Source organism: Somniosus microcephalus, chromosome 4 (assembly GCF_052327205.1).
Source record: "Somniosus microcephalus isolate GS21.2 chromosome 4, FLI_Smic_1.0, whole genome shotgun sequence".
Taxonomy (NCBI): Eukaryota; Metazoa; Chordata; class Chondrichthyes; order Squaliformes; family Somniosidae; genus Somniosus; species Somniosus microcephalus.
Genome location: NC_140990.1, coordinates 45,977,148 through 45,997,905, shown reverse-complemented (window position 1 = coordinate 45,997,905; position 20,758 = coordinate 45,977,148). Strand labels below are relative to the sequence as shown.

The 20,758-nt window shown below is 48.0% G+C and overlaps 1 protein-coding gene and 1 pseudogene across 1 annotated transcript in view; one reads left to right on the top strand and one right to left on the bottom strand.

The window, feature by feature from the left end:
- Positions 1-1,656, top strand: part of LOC147118801 (uncharacterized) — a 35,871-nt gene extending 34,215 nt beyond the window's left edge. Inside the window, exon 4 of the mRNA XM_085984617.1 lies at positions 706-1,656. Coding sequence (XP_085840743.1) covers positions 706-1,491 — 786 coding nt within the window. The 3' untranslated portion in view covers positions 1,492-1,656. The remainder of the gene's footprint in view (positions 1-705) is intronic.
- The window catches only part of LOC147118800 (uncharacterized), a 37,474-nt pseudogene extending 27,405 nt beyond the window's left edge, over positions 1-10,069 (bottom strand).
- Positions 10,070-20,758: the final 10,689 nt, after the last annotated feature.

Here is a 20,758-nt window from a genome sequence, read left to right as displayed (position 1 = left end):
GCTGTGGAGGCTCAGTCACTGTGTATATATTCAAGACATAGATCGATAGATTGTTGAATATTAAGGGAATCAAGAGATATGGGGATAGTGCAGGAAAGTAGAGATGAGGTAGAAGATCAGCCATGATCTCATTGAATGGTGGAGCAGGCTCGAAGAGCCAAATGGCCCACTCCTGCTCCTATTTCTTATGTTTTTATGAAAGAATGCTCCATAGAAACTAGAATTGTCTGTTCTGAATTTCTATCCTGTACTTACAGTGATGACTTTTGTAAACTCCTTTTACAGGGTATTGGAAGGGGAGGATTTACAGACGGGAAACTCAAACCAAACATCACGTCAAGATCTGACAGAGTCACTCCATTCATCAGGACCTGAATATCATCGACCTTTGAATGTGGAAGGAGAAATGTTTGTCTGTTCTGTCTGTGGGAAAAAATTTCAAACATCAGTGTGACTGGAAAAACACCGAGACACACACACCCGAGTGAGAGTGTTCCAGTGCACTGACTGGAAAGAGCTTTAACCAGTTACACAGCCTGAAAAAAATTGCACCATTCACAGCAGGGAGAAACCGTACACGTGTTCTGTGTGTGTGGACGAGGCTTCAACTGATCGTCCAACCTGGAGAGACACAAGGACACCCGCACCATGGCGAAACCGTGGAAGTGTGGAGACTGTGGGAAGAGATTCAATTACCCATACCAGCTGGAAACCCATCGACGCAGTCACACTGGGGAGAGACCGTTCACCTGCTCTGTGTGTGGGAAGGGGTTCACTTCACCATCCGGCCTCCAGTCACACCAGCGAGTTCACACTGGGGAGAGATCGTTCACCTGCTCCGTGTGTGGGAAGGGGTTCACTTCACCATCCGGCCTCCAGTCACACCAGCGAGTTCACACTGGGGAGAGACCGTTCACCTGCTCCGTGTGTGGGAAGGGATTCACTCATTCATCCAACCTCACTGAACACCAGCGAGTTCACACTGGAGAGAGACCGTTCACCTGCTCAGTGTGTGGGAAGGGATTCACTTGTTCTTCCCACCTCACTGATCACAAGCGAGTTCACACTGGAGAGAGACCGTTCACTTGCTCCGTGTGTGGGAAAGGATTCATTAAATCATCTCACCATCTGAGACACCAGCGTTTTCACACTGGAGAGAGGCCGTTCACCTGCCCTGTCTGTGGGAAGGGATTCACAAATTCACCCCACCTTGTGGCTCACCAACGCATTCACACTGGGGAAAGGCCGTTCACCTGCTCAGTGTGTGGGAAGGGATTCACTCTGTCATCCCACCTCACTACACACCAACTTGTTCACACCAACAGGAGACCGTTTAAATGCTCTGACTGTGAGAAGAGCTTTAAAAGCAGAAATGATCTGATGAAACACCAACGCATTCACACTGGGGAGAAGCCGTTCACCTGCTCCGTGTGTGGGAAGGCATTTGTTCGTTCAGGCAACCTGCTGACACACCAGCGAGTTCACGACTGACTGCAGGGGTTGGATTCTGCTGTTATTGCTGCTGTTAATCACATCCAGGACTGAACCATGTTCATTCTGACAATTGGGCTTTGTTTCCTCTGTAACTGGGCTGGAGTTTCCTCTGTAATTGGGCTGGAGTTTAATATTTGACAAATAAATCAGCTTTGTTCCGAACACAGTGTGTCGTGTCCTTGATTCCTCCCATAATAAGAGGAGACTAATTGTTGTCCTGTTACCGACTGTTCCTTTTTTGGGTCATTTCTCCTTTGTTATATAAAGACTTGTATTTATGTAGCACCTCACTCGACCTCCGGGTGGCCCAAAGTGCTTTACAGCCAATGAAGTACAACAACATCAAAGTACATTTGAACATTCACTGTTGTAAGAAATGCAGCAGCCAATTTGTGCACAGCAAGCTGCCGTGAACAGCAATGTGATAATGGCCAGACAATCTGTTTTAGTGATGTTGGTTGAGGGCTGATGGGGCCTCTGTTCAACAACTGATGCGAAAGACGGCACCTCCGACAGTGCCGCACTCCCTCAGCACTGCATTGGAGCGTCAGCCTCGATTCTGTGCTCAAGACTCTGGAGCTGGACTTGAACCCACAACCTTCTGACTCAGAGGTGAGAGTGCTGTACCTGCCCTGGGAGTGTTTGATGCGACGGTGTAGAGCGAGCTTTACTCTGTATCTAACCCATGCTGTACCTGCCCTGGGAGTGTTTGATGCGACGGTGTAGAGGGAGCTTTACTCTGTATCTAACCCATGCTGTACCTGCCCTGGGAGTGTTTGATGGGACAGTGTAGAGGGAGCTTTACTCTGTATCTAACCCATGCTGTACCTGCCCTGGGAGTGTTTGATGGGACAGTGCAGAGGGAGCTTTACTCTGTATCTAACCCATGCTGTACCTGCCCTGGGAGTGTTTGATGGGACAGTGTAGAGGGAGCTTTACTCTGTATCTAACCCGTGCTGTACCTGCCCTGGGAGTGTTTGATGCGACGGTGTAGAGCGAGCTTTACTCTGTATCTAACCCGTGCTGTACCTGCCCTGGGAGTGTTTGATGGGACAGTGCAGAGGGAGCTTTACTCTGTATCTAACCCATGCTGTACCTGCCCTGGGAGTGTTTGATGGGACAGTGTAGAGGGAGCTTTACTCTGTATCTAACCCGTGCTGTACCTGCCCTGGGAGTGTTTGATGGGACAGTGCAGAGGGAGCTTTACTCTGTATCTAACCCATGCTGTACCTGCCCTGGGAGTGTTTGATGGGACAGTGTAGAGCGAGCTTTACTCTGTATCTAACCCATGCTGTACCTGCCCTGGGAGTGTTTGATGGGACAGTGCAGAGGGAGCTTTACTCTGTATCTAACCCATGCTGTACCTGCCCTGGGAGTGTTTGATGGGACAGTGTAGAGGGAGCTTTACTCTGTATCTAACCCGTGCTGTACCTGCCCTGGGAGTGTTTGATGCGACGGTGTAGAGCGAGCTTTACTCTGTATCTAACCCGTGCTGTACCTGCCCTGGGAGTGTTTGATGCGACGGTGTAGAGCGAGCTTTACTCTGTATCTAACCCGTGCTGTACCTGCCCTGGGAGTGTTTGATGCGACGGTGTAGAGCGAGCTTTACTCTGTATCTAACCCATGCTGTACCTGCCCTGGGAGTGTTTGATGCGACGGTGTAGAGGGAGCTTTACTCTGTATCTAACCCATGCTGTACCTGCCCTGGGAGTGTTTGATGGGACAGTGTAGAGGGAGCTTTACTCTGTATCTAACCCATGCTGTACCTGCCCTGGGAGTGTTTGATGGGACAGTGCAGAGGGAGCTTTACTCTGTATCTAACCCATGCTGTACCTGCCCTGGGAGTGTTTGATGGGACAGTGTAGAGGGAGCTTTACTCTGTATCTAACCCGTGCTGTACCTGCCCTGGGAGTGTTTGATGCGACGGTGTAGAGCGAGCTTTACTCTGTATCTAACCCGTGCTGTACCTGCCCTGGGAGTGTTTGATGGGACAGTGCAGAGGGAGCTTTACTCTGTATCTAACCCATGCTGTACCTGCCCTGGGAGTGTTTGATGGGACAGTGTAGAGGGAGCTTTACTCTGTATCTAACCCGTGCTGTACCTGCCCTGGGAGTGTTTGATGGGACAGTGCAGAGGGAGCTTTACTCTGTATCTAACCCATGCTGTACCTGCCCTGGGAGTGTTTGATGGGACAGTGTAGAGCGAGCTTTACTCTGTATCTAACCCATGCTGTACCTGCCCTGGGAGTGTTTGATGGGACAGTGCAGAGGGAGCTTTACTCTGTATCTAACCCATGCTGTACCTGCCCTGGGAGTGTTTGATGGGACAGTGTAGAGGGAGCTTTACTCTGTATCTAACCCGTGCTGTACCTGCCCTGGGAGTGTTTGATGCGACGGTGTAGAGCGAGCTTTACTCTGTATCTAACCCGTGCTGTACCTGCCCTGGGAGTGTTTGATGCGACGGTGTAGAGCGAGCTTTACTCTGTATCTAACCCGTGCTGTACCTGCCCTGGGAGTGTTTGATGCGACGGTGTAGAGCGAGCTTTACTCTGTATCTAACCCATGCTGTACCTGCCCTGGGAGTGTATGATGGGACATTGTAGAGGGAGCTTTACTCTGTATCTAACCCGTGCTGTACCTGCTCTGGGAGTGTTTGATGGGACAGTGTAGAGCGAGCTTTACTCTGTATCTAACCCGTGCTGTACCTGCCCTGGGAGTGTTTGATGGGACAGTGTAGAGGGAGCTTTACTCTGTATCTAACCCATGCTGTACCTGCCCTGGGAGTGTATGATGGGACATTGTAGAGGGAGCTTTACTCTGTATCTAACCCATGCTGTACCTGCCCTGGGAGTGTTTGATGGGACAGTGTAGAGGGAGCTTTACTCTGTATCTAACCCGTGCTGTACCTGCCCTGGGAGTGTATGATGGGACATTGTAGAGGGAGCTTTACTCTGTCAGACCCATGCTGTACTTTTTCTTAAATTTGTTCATGGGATGTGGGTGTCGCTGCCAAGGTCAGCATTTATTGCCCAACCCTAATTGCCCTTGAGGTGGGGGTGAGTCGCCTACTTCAACCACTGCAGTCCGTGTGGTGAAGGTGCTCCCAGAGAGCTGTTAGGGGAGGGTGTTCCAGGATTTTGACCCAGCGACGATGAAGGAACAGTGATATATTTCTCAATCGGAATGGTGTGTGACTTGGAGGGGAACTTGGAGTGTTCCCATGCGCCTGTTGCCCTTGTCCTAAGTGGAAGAGGTCGCGGGTTTGGGAGGTGCTGCCGCAGAAGCCTAGGTGAGTTGCTGCAGTGCATCTTGTAGATGGTACACACTGCAGCCACAGTACGCCGGTGGTGGAGGGAGTGAATGTTTAAGGCAGTGGATTGGGTACCAATCAAGCGAGCTCCTTCACCCTGGATGGTGTCGAGCTTCTTGAGTGTTGTTGGAGCTGCACTCATCCAGGCAAGTGGAGAGTATTCCATCACACTCCTTACTTGTGCCTTGTAGATGGTGGAAAGGCTTTGGGGAATCAGGAGGTGAGACACTCGCTGCAGAATCCCCAGCCTCTGACTTGCTCTTGTTGCCACAGTATTTATGTGGCTGGTCCAGTTAAGTTTCTGGTCAATGGTGATTGATGTTGATGGTGGAGGATTCGGCGATGGTAATGCCGTTGAATGTCAAGGGGAGGTGGTTAGATTCTCGCTTGTTGGAGATAGTCATTGCCTGGCACTTGTGTGGCATGAATGTTACCTGCCACTTATCAGCCCGAGCCTGAATGTTGTCCAGGTCTTGTTGCATGCGAGCATGGACTGCTTCATTATCTGAGGAGTTGTGAATGGCACTGAACACTGTGCAGTCATCAGCGAACATCCCCATTTTTGACCTTATTTTGGAGGGAAGGTCATTGATGAAGCAACTGAAGATGGTTGGGCCTAGGACACTGCTCTGAGGAACTCCAGCAGCGATATCCTGGGGCTGTGATGATTGACCTTCAACCACCACAACCATGTTCCTTTGTGCCAGGTATGACTTCTGCCCTGGGAGTGTTTGATGGGACAGTGTAGAGGAAGCTTTTCTCTGTATCTAACCCGTGCTGTACCTGCCCTGGGAGTGTTTGATGGGACACTGTAGAGGGAGCTTTACTCTGTATCTAACCCGTGCTGTACCTGCCCTGGGAGTGTTTGATGGGACAGTGTAGAGGGAGCTTTACTCTGTATCTAACCCGTGCTGTCCCTGCCCTGGGAGTGTTTGATGGGACAGTGTAGAGGGAGCTTTACTCTGTATCTAACCCGTGCTGTCCCTGCCCTGGGAGTGTTTGATGGGACAGTGTAGAGGGAGCTTTACTCTGTATCTAACCCGTGCTGTAGCTGCCCTGGGAGTGTTTGATGGGACAGTGTAGAGGGAGCTTTACTCTCTATCCCATGCTGTACCTGCCCTGGGAGTGTTTGATGGGACAGTGTAGAGGGAGCTTTACTCTGTATCTAACCCGTGCTGTACCTGTCCTGGGAGTGTGTGATGGGACAGTGTAGAGGGAGCTTTACTCTGTATCTAACCCGTGCTGTACATGCCCTGGGAGTGTTTGATGGGACAGTGTAGAGGGAGCTTTACTCTGTATCTAACCTGTGCTGCACCTGCCCTGGGAGTGTTTGATGGGACAGTGTAGAGGGAGCTTTACTCTGTATCTAACCTGTGCTGCACCTGCCCTGGGAGTGTTTGATGGGACAGTGTAGAGGGAGCTTTACTCTGTATCTAACCCGTGCTGTCCCTGCCCTGGGAATGTTTGATGGGACAGTGTAGAGGGAGCTTTACTCTGTATCTAACCTGTGCTGCACCTGCCCTGGGAGTGTTTGATGGGACAGTGTAGAGGGAGCTTTACTCTGTATCTAACCCGTGCTGTCCCTGCCCTGGGAATGTTTGATGGGACAGTGTAGAGGGAGCTTTACTCTCTATCTAACCCGTGCTGTACCTGACTGGAGAGTGCTTCAGGCAGACACTCGGTGTTCAGAACACCCCATTTCCCAGCACTGACATCCATCAGCTCTGAGAACATTTAACCCAAAGATAAGAGAAACCCATCAGTTTCTCCCCGGACACAGATCCGGAGTGACCGTGAATGTCCTGAACATTTTTGTACGGTGTGCTCGATAGTTCATTCCTGGGTCTGAGCCTTCTGGTGATGATTTGAACTTGAGGCCCTCTAGTTCCTGACTCACTGACTGGTGGAGATAGATTTTCCTCATTTACCGGATCAAATTCTGAACACCTCCCTCAGATCTCGAATTACCCTTTGTTCGAATGAAAAGAGCCCCAGTTTCTATAGAGTTTAGAAGAATGAGAGGGGATCTCATTGAAACTTATAAAATTCTAACAGGACTAGACAGACTAGATGCAGGAAGGATGTTCCCGATGGCCGGGGAGTCCAGAACCAGGGGACACAGTCTAAGGGTAAGGGGTAAGCCATTTAGGACTGAGATGAGGAGGAATTTCTTCACCCAGAGAGTGGTGAACCTGTGGAATTCTCTACCACAGAAGACAGTTGAGGACAATTCATTAAATATATTCAAGAAGGAGTTAGATATATTTCTTGAGGCTAAAGGGATCAAGGGATATGGGGAGAAAGCAGGGACAGGGTACTGAATTAGGATGATCAGCCATGATCTCATTAAATGGCGGAGCAGGCTCGAGGGGCCGAATGGCTCCTATCGTCTATGTTTCTATGTTGCTCTAATCTCTCCTGATAACTAAAGGCTCTCTTCCCTGGTATCATCTCAGTGAATCTCTCTGCACCCTCTCCACGGCCTTGACATCCTTCCTGGTGTAAGATGCCCCAAAACTTGACCCAATATTCTAACTGCAGCCTCACCAATGATTTGTCCAGGTTTACATGACCTCTGCCCTTTTGTACTCTACACCCCTATTTATAAAACCGAGGATCCCTCGTGCTTTTTTAAACTACTTTATCAACTTGTCCTCCCACTTTAAGGTTTGTGTATCTGAGCTGCTTGTTTCCAGAATACAGCACTGTCAGTGACTACACTTCAAAAGTACTTCATTAGCTGTGAAGCACATTGCGACGTCCTGAGGTGGTGAAAGGTGCTATATAAATGCAAGTCTTTCTTTCTTGTAGGTCTTAGAGATATTAACATAACAAGGCTAAAATTCATTGACATAAAGTGTCTGATACAATGTGTATTTTGGGAAAGATAAGTTTAGTCTGAGTTAGAAACTCAAACAGGCGTTTCACTGCAGACAGGTCGCCATGGCAACACCGATAAGACATTTCACTGAATCGACTGGTTGGAAACTGTAATCAGATCAGGAGAAACAACAGAGTTTGCCATTATTAACCACAATATAAGCTTAAACCAGAGTGAGTAACACATTAGATTCTAATGTGTGATGAAAGGTTCTGACGGAAGGTCGGTGACCTGAACCGTTAACCCTGTTTCTCTCCCCACAGACGCTGCCTGACCTGCTGAGGATTTCCAGCATTTTCTCTCTTTATTTCAGATTTCCAGCAGCCGCCGTATTTTGCTTTTGTAACTGGATGGATCTTTCGGAGAGCCGCACAGGCACGATGGGCCGAATGGCCTCCTTCTGTGCTGTATCATTCTAGGATTCTGTGTAGTGTCGGTTAATGCAATTTAAGAAACATCAAAGGGTTTGTGTCAGAATTTAACTGAGTATCGAGCCAACATGTCCAGGTTATGTAAACTGGGCCTGTTCACACTGGAAAGAGGTCGAGAAGTGATAGGATTGCTGTTTTTAGGATTCTAAAGGGGCTGGATAATGTAGAGCACGACAAGTTATTTCACCCTGTCCAGAACAGTAGAACCAGAGGACACGGCCTGCGCTTGAAGAGGGTAAATTCAAATCCAATCTGTGGGAACAATATTTCAGTGAGTGAGTGGTCAATCTATGGGACAGGCTCCCTCGGGAGACGGTGGAAGCAGTTAGTGTTGATTCACTCAAATGTAAATTGGACCGATTTCATTCATAGAATAAGGTTTTTGGACACAGTGTGTGAGTAATTTGAGACATGACATGTGGTCAGTGTAGAATGCTCGGGAGGAAGAGGTGACTTTGGTCCGAAGGCTCCTAAAGCTTTCCACCACTGGGGTTTTCCTCACCTCATGTCTGGGTCTGTTGTAGACTCATTGATAGAGATTGATCGCTGTGATTAGTCAACAACTCCATTATCATTGTATCATGGGACTCCCAGGATGGTAGAAGGCCAATTAGATCAGAACCGAAATAATCCAGAGTAAGAAAGGAGAAACGGCCCAAAAATGTAGCAGTCAGCAACAGGACATCAATTAGTCTCCTCTTACCATGGAGTCAGCACAGACTCGACACAAAGTGTGTTTGAAACAAAGCTGATTTATTTGACATTTATCCAGAATATTAATCTCCAGCCCAGGTATAGGGTTATAAACATCAGCAGAAACAAACCCCAACTGATAGAATGAACATGGTTCAGTCCTGGATGTGATTAACAGCAGCAATAACAGCAGACTCCAACCTCTGCAGTCGGTCGTGAACTCGCTGGTGTCTCAGTAAGGAGGATGACTGAGTGAATCCCTTCCCACACACAGAGCAGGTGAACGGCCTCTCCCCGGTGTGAACTCGCTGGCGTGTCAGCAGGTTGGATGAATCAGTGAATCCCTTCCCACACATGGAGCAGGTGAATGGCCACTCCCCAGTGTGAATAGGTTGGTGTACCAGCAGGTTGTAGGAATCCGTGAATCCCTTCCCACACGTGGAGCAGGTGAACAGTTTCTCTCCGGTGTGAACTCGCTGGTGTGTCAGCAGGTAGGATGAATCAGTAAATCTTTTCCCACATACAGAGCACGTGAACGGCCTCTCCCCAGTGTGAGTGCGTTGGTGTTTCAGCAGACGACTTGTGCTTTTAAAGCTCTTCTCACAGTCAGAACATTCAAAAAGTTTCTCATCAGTGTGAACATGTCGGTGTTCGCTGAGGTGGGATGACTGAGTGAATCCCTTCCCACACCCAGAGCAGGTGAACGGTCTCTCCCCGGTGTGAACTCGCTGGTGTGTCAGAAGGTCGGATAAATCAGTGAATCCCTTCCCGCACTCAGTGAACATGAATGGCCTCTCCCCAGTGTGAAATCACTGGTGTCTCAACAGGTGGGATGATCGGGTGAATCCCTTCCCACACATGGAGCAGATGAACGGCCTCTCCCCAGTGTGAGTGTGTTGGTGTTTCAGCAGGTGCTGTTTGCTTTTAAAGCTCTTCTCACAGTCAGAACATTGAAACGGTCTCTTATCAGAGTGAACACGTTGGTATGTCAGAAGGTGGGATGAACAAGTGAATCCCTTCCCACACACGGAGCAAGTGAATGGCCTCTCCCCAGTGTGGGTGCGTCGGTGTATCAATAAATCCTTTTTACTTTTAAAGCACTTCTCACAGTCAGAACAATTAAAAGGTTTGTTATCAGAGTGAACAAGTTGATGTGTCAGAAGGTGGGATGACTGAGTGAATCCCTTCCCACACATGGAGCAGGTGCACGGCCTCTTCCCCAGTGTGAACTCGTTGGTGTGTCAACAGATCCTTTGTGCTATTAAAGCTCTTCTCACAGTCACAACATTTAAACGGTCTCTTATCAGTGTGAACTCGCTGGTGTGTCAGGAGGGTTGATAAAGCAGTAAATCCCTTCCCACATTCAATGCAGGTGAACGGTCGCTCTCCAGTATGAACTCTCTGGTGTGTGTATAGATGCTGGATGACTGAGTGAATCCCTTCCCACACACGCTGCAGGTAAACGGCCTCTCCCCAGTGTGAGTGCGTCGATGAGTTTCCAGCTCCGATGGGTAATTGAATCCCTTCCCACAGTCCCCACATTTCCACGGTTTCTCCATGTTGCGTGTGTCCTTGTGTCTCTCCAGGTCGGACATCAGTTGAAGCCTCGTCCACACACACAACACGTGTACAGTTTCTCCCCACTGTGAATGGGGTGATATTTTTCAGGCTGTGTAACTGGTTAAAGCTCTTTCCACAGTAGTGCACTGGAACACTCTCACTCGGGTGTGTGTGTCTCGGTGCCTTTCCAGTCACGCTGATGTTTGAAATCTTTCCCCACAGACAGAAAAGACAAACATTTCTCCTTCCACATTCAAAGACTGATGATATTCAGGTCCTGATGAATGGAGTGACTCTGTCAGATCTTGATGTGATGTTTGGTTTGAGTTTGCGGTGTGTAAATGCTGCCCTTCTCACAGCCTGTAAAAGGAGATTACAAAAGCCATCACTGTGAGTCCAGGATAGAAATTGACAAGATTCTCTCCTCCTGGTTCCTGGCCAAGGGGGGGCGCGCATGTGCCCTGCTGCCCCCCTGAGCCTCTCAAGATGGCGGCCGTTACACCGGGCTTGTCACCGGGAGAAAGCCCTGCAGCTGCCACCCCGCTTGGGGCAAATGCCCGGCCCGGAGGCTCTTGTTCGGGGCCTGAGGCCCACCCCGGGTGTTTATAAAGTCTCCCCGCCGGTTCTACTGCTCCCCTGCGCTCCGCCGTCTCCTCCCCGCTCCGGAATCTTTTCTCCACCTTCCACCACCATCACCCAACTGGTGGCACTGTGCACGCGTGGAACCCACCCCGCACCGAGCTCTGCCCGCGCCTGTGCACACCAGGCCCTGCAGCATTGATAGGGCCTATTCTCGCGCGCGGAGTGTTCTGGGTAACAACCATCGCCATTTTAGGTCAATAACAAGGTGGCAGAAAAGTGAGTGGAATAGCTGAGGTCAGAGATAACTTTGGAGGAGGGAGTAGGAGGAGGATAAGCGGTGTGGCACAGAGCTCGAGAATCTACTAAACGGAGTGGCTTGCTAAACAGAGTGGTTAGGGGAATCTGGTGAGAATGGGAATTGGATGCTGAGGGGGAAGGAGGTGCTCAGTAATTTAAACCAGGAGCAATAATAAATAATCGCACCAGAGGACACAGAAAAAAGTGATGTTATAATCAACACACAGCAGAGCAAATTAACATGAGTATATCGGTAAGAGTATCAATATCCCTTTGTGTGTTTAGTCTCTTTAGTGTTTAGTGTTAGGCTTGACTTAGTAAGAATTTATTAGTGCAAGTAAGTGTAAGTCAAAGGAAACGATGTAAGTGATTAAATTCTAACTGCTTTTAAAGATGCTCATAACTGATAAATAGCGAAGTAATTAATCACAGTTCAAGAAGTAAACTACAGCTAACAAAAAATAAATTCATTCATTCATTAATAAAGACCAGGCAGTGTGTGGGGATTGTAGTATGTGGGAGTTTGTGAACAACGAGACTGTCCCAGACTGCCACATCTGCAGCAAATGTCTCTGCCTCATGACATTCCAGCTCCGAGTCAGTGAGCTGGAGTCCGAGCTAGAGACACTCCGACATATAAGGGAGGAGCAGGAATTACTGGATAATTTACTCGAGTACAGTCACACACCAGAAGAAAGCACAGGTGCAGGAAGGGGAGAGTGTGACTGTCAGTCAGCCGGGTAAGGGGAATGTAGGAGAAGTAGTGAAGCAAGTCCAGCAGACACTGCTCCTGTCCAACAGGTGCAAAGTACTCAATACCTGTGAGGATCAGGAGAAAGACTGGGAAGGACAGCTAGAATGCTGCCCAAGGCACCGTGGAACAGGAGGCTGTCCAAGGGGTGGAGGAGCAGAGTGGAAACATTGTCATATAGGGGATTCTATAATTAGAAGGATAGATAGTAGTCTTTACAGTCAGGATCGAGAGTCCCGAAGGGTGTGTTGCCTTTCTGTTGTCAGGGTAAGGGACATCTCAAAATGGCTGGAAATGAATCTGGAAACCAAATCCAGGGACCACTTACATTGCAACACCAAATCCAGGGACCACTTTCACTGAGACTATAAATGGAAATCAGAGAGCCTCAGTTTGGAGAATGGTCATGGTGGTGAAAACTGCTCTAGTGAGGGCGAAAGGCGGGTAATGGATGAAGATATGATGGTGGAGTCAGATGGTGACAAGTTATTTTCAGAAGCCCTTTTCAGGCAGGCTGATGATTGGATGTAACCAGCCCAACACCTGCATCCGCCTGTTCTTGTCCCCAAATCCCAAAGTGTATGTACTTTTCTGTGAGAACTGTCGAGATGTGAAAGAAGGGAAAAAATCAGGCTGCAGCCAGAAAGAATGTTCCTTGAATGAACAATTCATGAGGCAGTTCCGTGACTCGTCTGTGTGAGGTTAAAAAACATGAAATGAAAAAGATGCGTCCAGTGACACCTGTGTTGTTAATAATGGTTTCTAACCCGAATCACTAACTCCTAAGTCTAACCTCCAATTGACTACCCCCAACCACTAGCCCCAATCCCAACCAATAACCACTAGACCCAACCACTAACCCCAATCCTTACCAATAACCACGAGCCCCAACCATTAACCCCAATCCTAACCAATAACGACTAACCCCAACCACTAACCCCAATCCTAACCAATAACCACTAGCCCCAACCACTAACCCCAATCCTAACCAATAACTGCTAGCCCCAACCACTAACCCCAATCCTAACCAATAACCACTGGCCCCAACCACTAACCCCAATCCTAACCAATAACCACTAACCTCAACCACTAGCCCCAATCCTAACCAATAACCACGAGCCCCAACCACTAACACCAATCCTAACCAATAACCACAAGCCCCAACCACTAACCCCAATCCTAACCAATAACAACTAGCCCCAACCACTAACCCCAATCCTAACCAATAACAACTAGCCCCAACTACTAACCACAATCCTAACCAATAACCACTAGCCCCAACCACTAACCCCAATCCTAACCAATAACCATTAGTCCCAACCACTAACCCCAATCCTAACCAATAACCACTAAGCCCAACCACTAACCCCAATCCTAACCAATAACCATGAGCTCCAATCACTAACCCCAATCCTAACCAATAACCACGAGCCCCAACCACTAACCCCAATCCTAACCAATAACCATTAGTCCCAACCACTAACCCCAATCCTAACCAATAACCACGAGACCCAACCACTATTACCAATCCTAACCAATAACTGTGGTGTATGTGCTATTAAGAGCCCCCTGTGTACTGTAATGCCGGTAATGGCCACTCGGGCAATATAAGCCTGTATAGTGTCTTGTATCTGTTAGTTCACCTCCAGACTTTGTTCAGTAAACACCTGTGAAACCAACTCCTGCATTCCGTGTCTCCATTAACACATGGATACAACAGTGGCGACGAATTGGAAATGGACTTACCTGCAATTCGGCAGCACCTCAAGGAGATCTATTCCTCAGACGAAAGTCGAAGAAAAATAAGAAGAAAAAAAACTGTGGTTTCACCAGCTAGCCAAGCTGGTGGCAGGTACTGCAATAATCCTTCCTGGGTGGCGGGCTGGGTCTCCATCGGCTGGCTCTGCAGCATGGCCGAGCAGCGAAGGCGGAGGCAAACAGTGACGGAGGGTGGAGCACTCAGGAGATGGCCGGCGCTGCAAAGCAGGTCGGCGTTCGGACCAAGCAGAGGGAGGGAAAAGTCCCAGAGAGTCCGGCGGGAACGAGTCTCCACCTATTAAAAATACCTATGTAAATAAAAACCGCGGAGAACAGCGTTGTCAGCAGCGGCAGCAGCGGGAAAGCGCGGGAGGTGCCATTTTTTTCTGCGGGGAAGAAAGGAAAGCACGGGAGGCGGCATTTTTTTTCAGGATGCCTAAGACTGGCAATATTACTGCTTTCGATAGCGATATAGAAGATTGGACCACATATGTGGAAAGAGTGGAGGTATATTGCACGGCAAATGAAATAGAGGATGATAAAAAGGCATCAGTACTTCTAAATCTAATGGGCGCAAGGACATACGGGCTGTTACGAAACTTAATCACTCCAGCCAAACCAAAGGACAAGAATTTTAAGGAGATTGTTGATACCCTACAGGAGCACTTAAACCCAACACTGCTGCTGATAGCGGAACGATTCAAATTCTTCAGGAGGAATCAGCACAAGAATGAAAGTAATGCTGATTACCTCACCGAATTAAGGAAGCTGTCAAAGCACTGCCAATTCAGGGCAGGACTGGCAGATTCTCTTCGAGACAAATTCGTCTGCGGTCTCCTAAGTGAAGGAACACAGAAAAGACTACTTTCTGAGAAAGATTTGACACTGGACAAGGCTTTCAGTGTGGTTGTATCATACAAAGCAGCCGCAAGAGGAGCTGCAGAGATACAGCAAAAGCCACAGGACTTCGGCACCCATGAAATGACACAGGGTTTTGAGAGATGTTATCGCTGCGGCAGATCCACCCATGACCAGAGGGACTGCTGGTTCAAGGACAAAGCATGCAGGCAATGCGGAAAGATTGGACACATTGCACGTGTATGCCGATCTGGCAAAAAAAAATCCACGGACAGGAAAAAAATCAAAAAGGAAAAGTACAGAAAAGTACAAATGATGACGGACAGTAGCTCCGAAGACCAGAAGAGCGATAGTGACTCCGGAAACAAGAGACTAAGCTGTCTCAAATTACATAATGTAATTGCAAAAGAAGATTACCAGACCATTTGGGTTACCCTCACGATAGCGGGGTCCCCAGTTAAAATGGAGCTAGATACAGGATCAGCTCTGACCATCATAAGTCGACGGGATTACGAACGGCTATTTCCGCATATACCTTTGAAAGACACATCCATTATCTTGAAAACATATACGGGGCAGAAAGTATACCCCAAAGAGAAAATAAGGGTGCCTGTTGTATACAACGGCAAGGAAATACAGAAGTTGTATTTATACGTTCTGCAAGATGGTGGTCCACCACTGTTGGGACGTGAATGGATCAGGAAGGTACCTTTAGACTGGCATTCCATTCAGGCACTGACGGTGAACAGTAAGAAAAAAAATGACGATGACGTCATACCTGAACGATTAAAAGACATCTTGGCCAACGCCAAAGAAGTGTTTCAACAGGAACTAGGAACCTTGAAAGGTGTCACCGCCTCAATAAAAGTGGAAGATGCGGCAATTCCCAAGTTTTTTAAGGCAAGGCCGGTGCCATACGCAATTCGTCCAGCAGTCGAGGGAGAGCTGGAGAATTTGGAAAAGGCAGGCGTATTATCCAAAATAGATTGGAGCGAGTGGGCAACACCCATCGTCCCGGTCATGAAGAAAACGTTGAATAATGATAAATCTGAAGAACAGAGAAAAATTCGCATCTGTGGGGACTTCAAGGTGACTGTAAACCCGATCCTTCACACGGTACAGTATCCTCTTCCGAGGATAGAAGATATTTTTGCCTCACTATCCGGAGGGAAACGTTTCACCAAAATTGACTTGGCACAGGCATATCTACAGATGGAGGTTGAAGAGGCCTCTAAAAAGTATCTCACGATAAATACACACAAAGGCCTGTACCAGTACAATCGACTGGTTTTCAGAGTAGCATCAGCTACAGCTATCTGGCAAAGAGCTATGGAGCAAGTCCTCCAAGGGATTCCAGGGACTCAATGCTACCTGGACGACATCCTTGTAACAGGAGAAAATGACAATGAGCACCTTGCCAATTTGGAGCAGGTGCTCACTAGGCTGAGAGAACAGGGCCTACGAGCAAATCGCCCCAAGTGCAAATTTTTCCAGAAACAAATATCATATTGTGGCCACACAATTAATAAGGAAGGGTTGCATAAGTCACCTGAAAAAAATTGAAGCGGTCATAAAAGCCCCAGCACCTGAAAATGTCTCACAATTAAGGTCGTTCCTGGGATTGATAAATTACTATCATAAATTTTTACCAAACTTGTCAACTCTTCTGCACCCTCTTAACGAACTGCTACAAACGGGAGTAATTTGGAAATGGAGTGAAGACTGTAAACGTGCCTTCCATAAATGCTAAGGCTTGATCACGTCCAAGGAAGTTTTGGCTCATTACAACCCATCACTGCCAATCAGACTGGCGTGCGATGCATCCCCTTACGGCGTAGGAGCGGTATTATCGCATAGATTCCCTAATGGCTCGGAGCGGCCGATAGCTTTTGCGTCATGCTCATTGAACTCAGCTGAGCGTAACTATGCCCAGATCGACAGGGAAGCACTCAGCCTGGTATGGGGAGTGAAGAAATTCAACCATGACCAACACGGACAAAAATTTACCTTGTTGACTGACCATCAACCCCTCATCTCCATATTCAACCCTAAAAAGGGTGTTCCCATTATGACAGCACAAAGGCTACAGAGGTGGTCCCTTTTCCTAGGAGCACACCAATATGACATAGAATACAAAGGATCAAAACAGCATGGGAATGCTGATGGTTTATCGCACCTACCGTTGCCAACGGTAGAAGAGGCACCTACAGTGGACCCAGTGGAGATGTTCCACTCAACCATAGTGGAATGTCTACCAGTAACAAATTCTGCCATTGAAAAGGAAACGAGAAATGACCCGACTCTCTCACGAGTCTACAATTTAACGGTGAAGGGATGGCCAGCACATGGCGAACCACTGTTGCCAGCATTCTCGCAAAGAAGAGAACAGCTGTCAGTGTGCCGAGGAACCTTGATGTGTGGATCCAGAGTAGTGATTCCACCCAAACTCCAGGATAAAGTGCTAAAGGAGCTTCACGAGGGGCATCTGGGTGGAATGAAAATGAAGAACCTAGCCAGAGCGTTTGTGTGGTGGCCAGGTGTCGATGGAGACATCGAAGAAATGACGAAGAGCTGCCTAGGATGCCAGAAGGTCCAAAACGCCCCACCACAAGCCCCTCTACATCCATGGGAGTGGCCCTCATCTCCATGGCAAAGGGAACACATCGACTTTGCTGGTCCATTTATGGACTCAATGTTCTTAATCGCGGTTGATGCACACTCCAAGTGGCCGGAGGTAATAAAGATGTCCTCCAACACCACGGAAAAAACTATCACAGTATTAAGAACCATATTTGCCAGGAATGGGCTGCCTGAACAGATCTGTTCTGATAATGGACCGCAATTTGTGTCCGAAGAATTCAGGAAGTTCTTCAAAAACAATGGGGTTAAGCACTACACGTCCGCCCCATACCATCCCGCCACCAATGGATTGGCTAAAAGGTTTGTCCAGACCTTCAAGATGGCCATAAAGGCCATGGGTAATGAAGACATAAATCTACAGCATAAGGTAGATAACTTCTTGTTTGCATACAGGAATGCAACACATGTGGTTACAAACCAAACTCCCACCATGATGTTCTCCAATAGAAGCCTAAGATGCCGGCTGGATTTCATCAAGCCAAACATCAGAAGGGAAGTGGAGAACCGGCAATTTCAAGACATGAATGAAAGGCCAACTAGAAGCTTCCAGATAGGTCAACAAGTTTTGGCCCGGGACTACGGTACTGAGAAATGGCAACCTGGAACTATTTGCACACGACTAGGACCGCTGATGTATACCGTGGACATTGGAGAAAGCATAATAAGGCGACATGCTGACCAGATCATAGAGTCATCCGAAAAGGGACAACCTACACCACAACTCTACGCCTAAGGATGAAGCAGAGATACCCATAGTATCTACCTCCGATCCGGTGATACTGGAACCAGATGAACCCGACACTTGCATTCAAGCCAAATCGACCTTGCCAAAAGAACCTACAACACCACCAAAAACTACTACACCACCGAGGCGTTATCTGGACCGAGTCAGGAAGCCTCCAGAGAGACTGACTTATAATTGATTAACTGCAGCAAATGTGTAGATTATTGTTCTTGTAACATGTTAATTAATGATTACTTAAAATGTTATGTACTGGTTGTCTAAAAGGGGAGGAATTGTGGTGTATGTGCCTTTAAGAGCCCCCTGTGTACTGTAATGCCGGTAATGGCCACTCGGGCTATATAAGCCTGTATAGTGTCTTGTATCTGTTAGTTCACCTCCAGACTTTGTTCAGTAAACACCTGTGAAACCAACTCCTGCATTCGGTGTCTCCATTAACACACGGATACAACAATAACCACTAGCCCCAACCACTAACCCCAATCCTAACCAATAACCACATGCCCCAATCACTAACCCCAATCCTAACCAATAACCACTAACCCCAAGGACTAATCCCAATCCTAACCAATAACCACTAGCCCCAACCACTAACCCCAATCATAACCAATAACCACGAGCCCCTACCACTAACCCCAATCATATCCAATAACCACTAGCCCCAACCACTAACCCCAATCCTAACCAATAACCATGAGCCCCAACCACTAACCCCAATCCGAACCAATAACCACTAACCCCAGCCACTAACCTCAATCCTAACCAATAACCATGAGCCCCAACCACTAACCCCAGTCCTAACCGATAACCACTAACCCCAACCACTAACCCCAATCATAACCAATAACAACTAACCCCAGCCGCTAACCCCAATCCTAACCAAAATCCACGAGCCCCAACCACTAACCCAATCCTAACCAATAACCATGAGCCCCAACCACTAACCCCAATCCTAACCGATAACCACGAGCCCCAACCACTAACCACAATCCTAACCAATAACCACGAGCCCCAACCACTAACCCCAATCCAAACCAATAACCACGTGCCCCAACCACTAACCCCAATCCTAACCAATAACCACTAGCCCCAACCACTAACCCCAATCCTAGCCAATAACGACGAGCCCCAACCACTAACCCCAATCCTAACCAATAACCACTGGCCCCAACCACTAACCCCAATCCTAACCAATAACCACTAGCCCCAACCACTAACCCCAATCCTAACCAATAACCACGAGCCCCAACCACTAACCCCAATCCTAACCAATAACCACTGGCCCAACCACTAACCCCAATCCGAACCAATAACCACGAGCTCCAACCACTTATCCCAATCCTAACCAATAACCACTGGCCACAACCACTAACCCCAATCCTAACCAATAACCACGAGCCTCACCCACGAACCCCAATCCTAACCAATAACCACTAGCCCCAACCACTAACCCCAATCCTAACCAATAACCACAAGCCCGAACCACTAACCCCAATCATAACCAATAACCACTAGCCCAAACCTCTAACCCCAATCCTAACCAATAACCACTAATCCCAACCACTAACCCCAATCCTAACCAATAACCACAAGCCCAAACCACTAACCCCAATCCTAACCAATAACCACCAGCCCCAACCACTAACCCCAATCCGAACCAATAACCACTGGCACCAACCACAAACCCCAATCCTAACCAATAACCACTAACCACAACTACTAACCCCAATCCTAACCAATAACCACTAACCCCAACCACTAACCCTAATCCTAACCAATAACCACTGGCCCCAACGACTAACCCCAATACTAACCAATAACCAGAAGCCCCAACCACGAACCCCAATCCTAACCAATAACCACTAGCCCCAACCAATAACCCCAATCCTAACCAATAACCAATAACCCCAAACACTAACCCAAATCCTAACCAATAACCACGAGACCCAACCACTAACCCCAATCCTAACCAATAACCACTAGCCTCAACCACTAACCCCAATCCTAACCAATAACCACTAGCCCCATCCACTAACCCCAATCCTAACCAATAACCACTGGCCCCAACCACTAACCCCAATCCTATCCAATAACCACAAGCCCCAACCACTAACCCCAATCCTAACCAATAACCACGAGCCCCAACCACTAACCCCAATCATAACCAATAACCACTAGCCCCAACCACTAACCCCAATCCTATCCAATAACCACTAGCCCCAACCACTAACCCCAATCCTAACCAATAACCACGAGCCCCAACCACTAACCCCAATCATAACCAATAACCACTAGCCCCAACCACTAACCCCAATCCTAATCAATAACCACGAGCCCCAACCACTAACCCCAATCATAACCAATAACCACTAGCCACAACCACTAACCCCAATCCTAACCAATAACCACTAACCCCAACCACTAACCCCAATCCTAACCAATAACCATGAGCCCCAACCACCAACCCCAATCCTAACCGATAACCACTAACCCCAACCACTAACCCCAATCATAACCAATAACCACTAACCCCAGCCACTAACCCCAATCCTAACCAATAACCACTAGCCCCAACCACTAACCCCAATCCTAACCAATAACCACCAGCCCCAACCACTAACCCCAATCCTAACCAATAACCACGAGCCCCAACCAATAACCACAATCCTAACCAATAACCACGAGCCCCAACCACTAACCCCAATCATAACCAATAACCACGTGCACCAACCACTAACCCCAATCCTAACCAATAACCACCA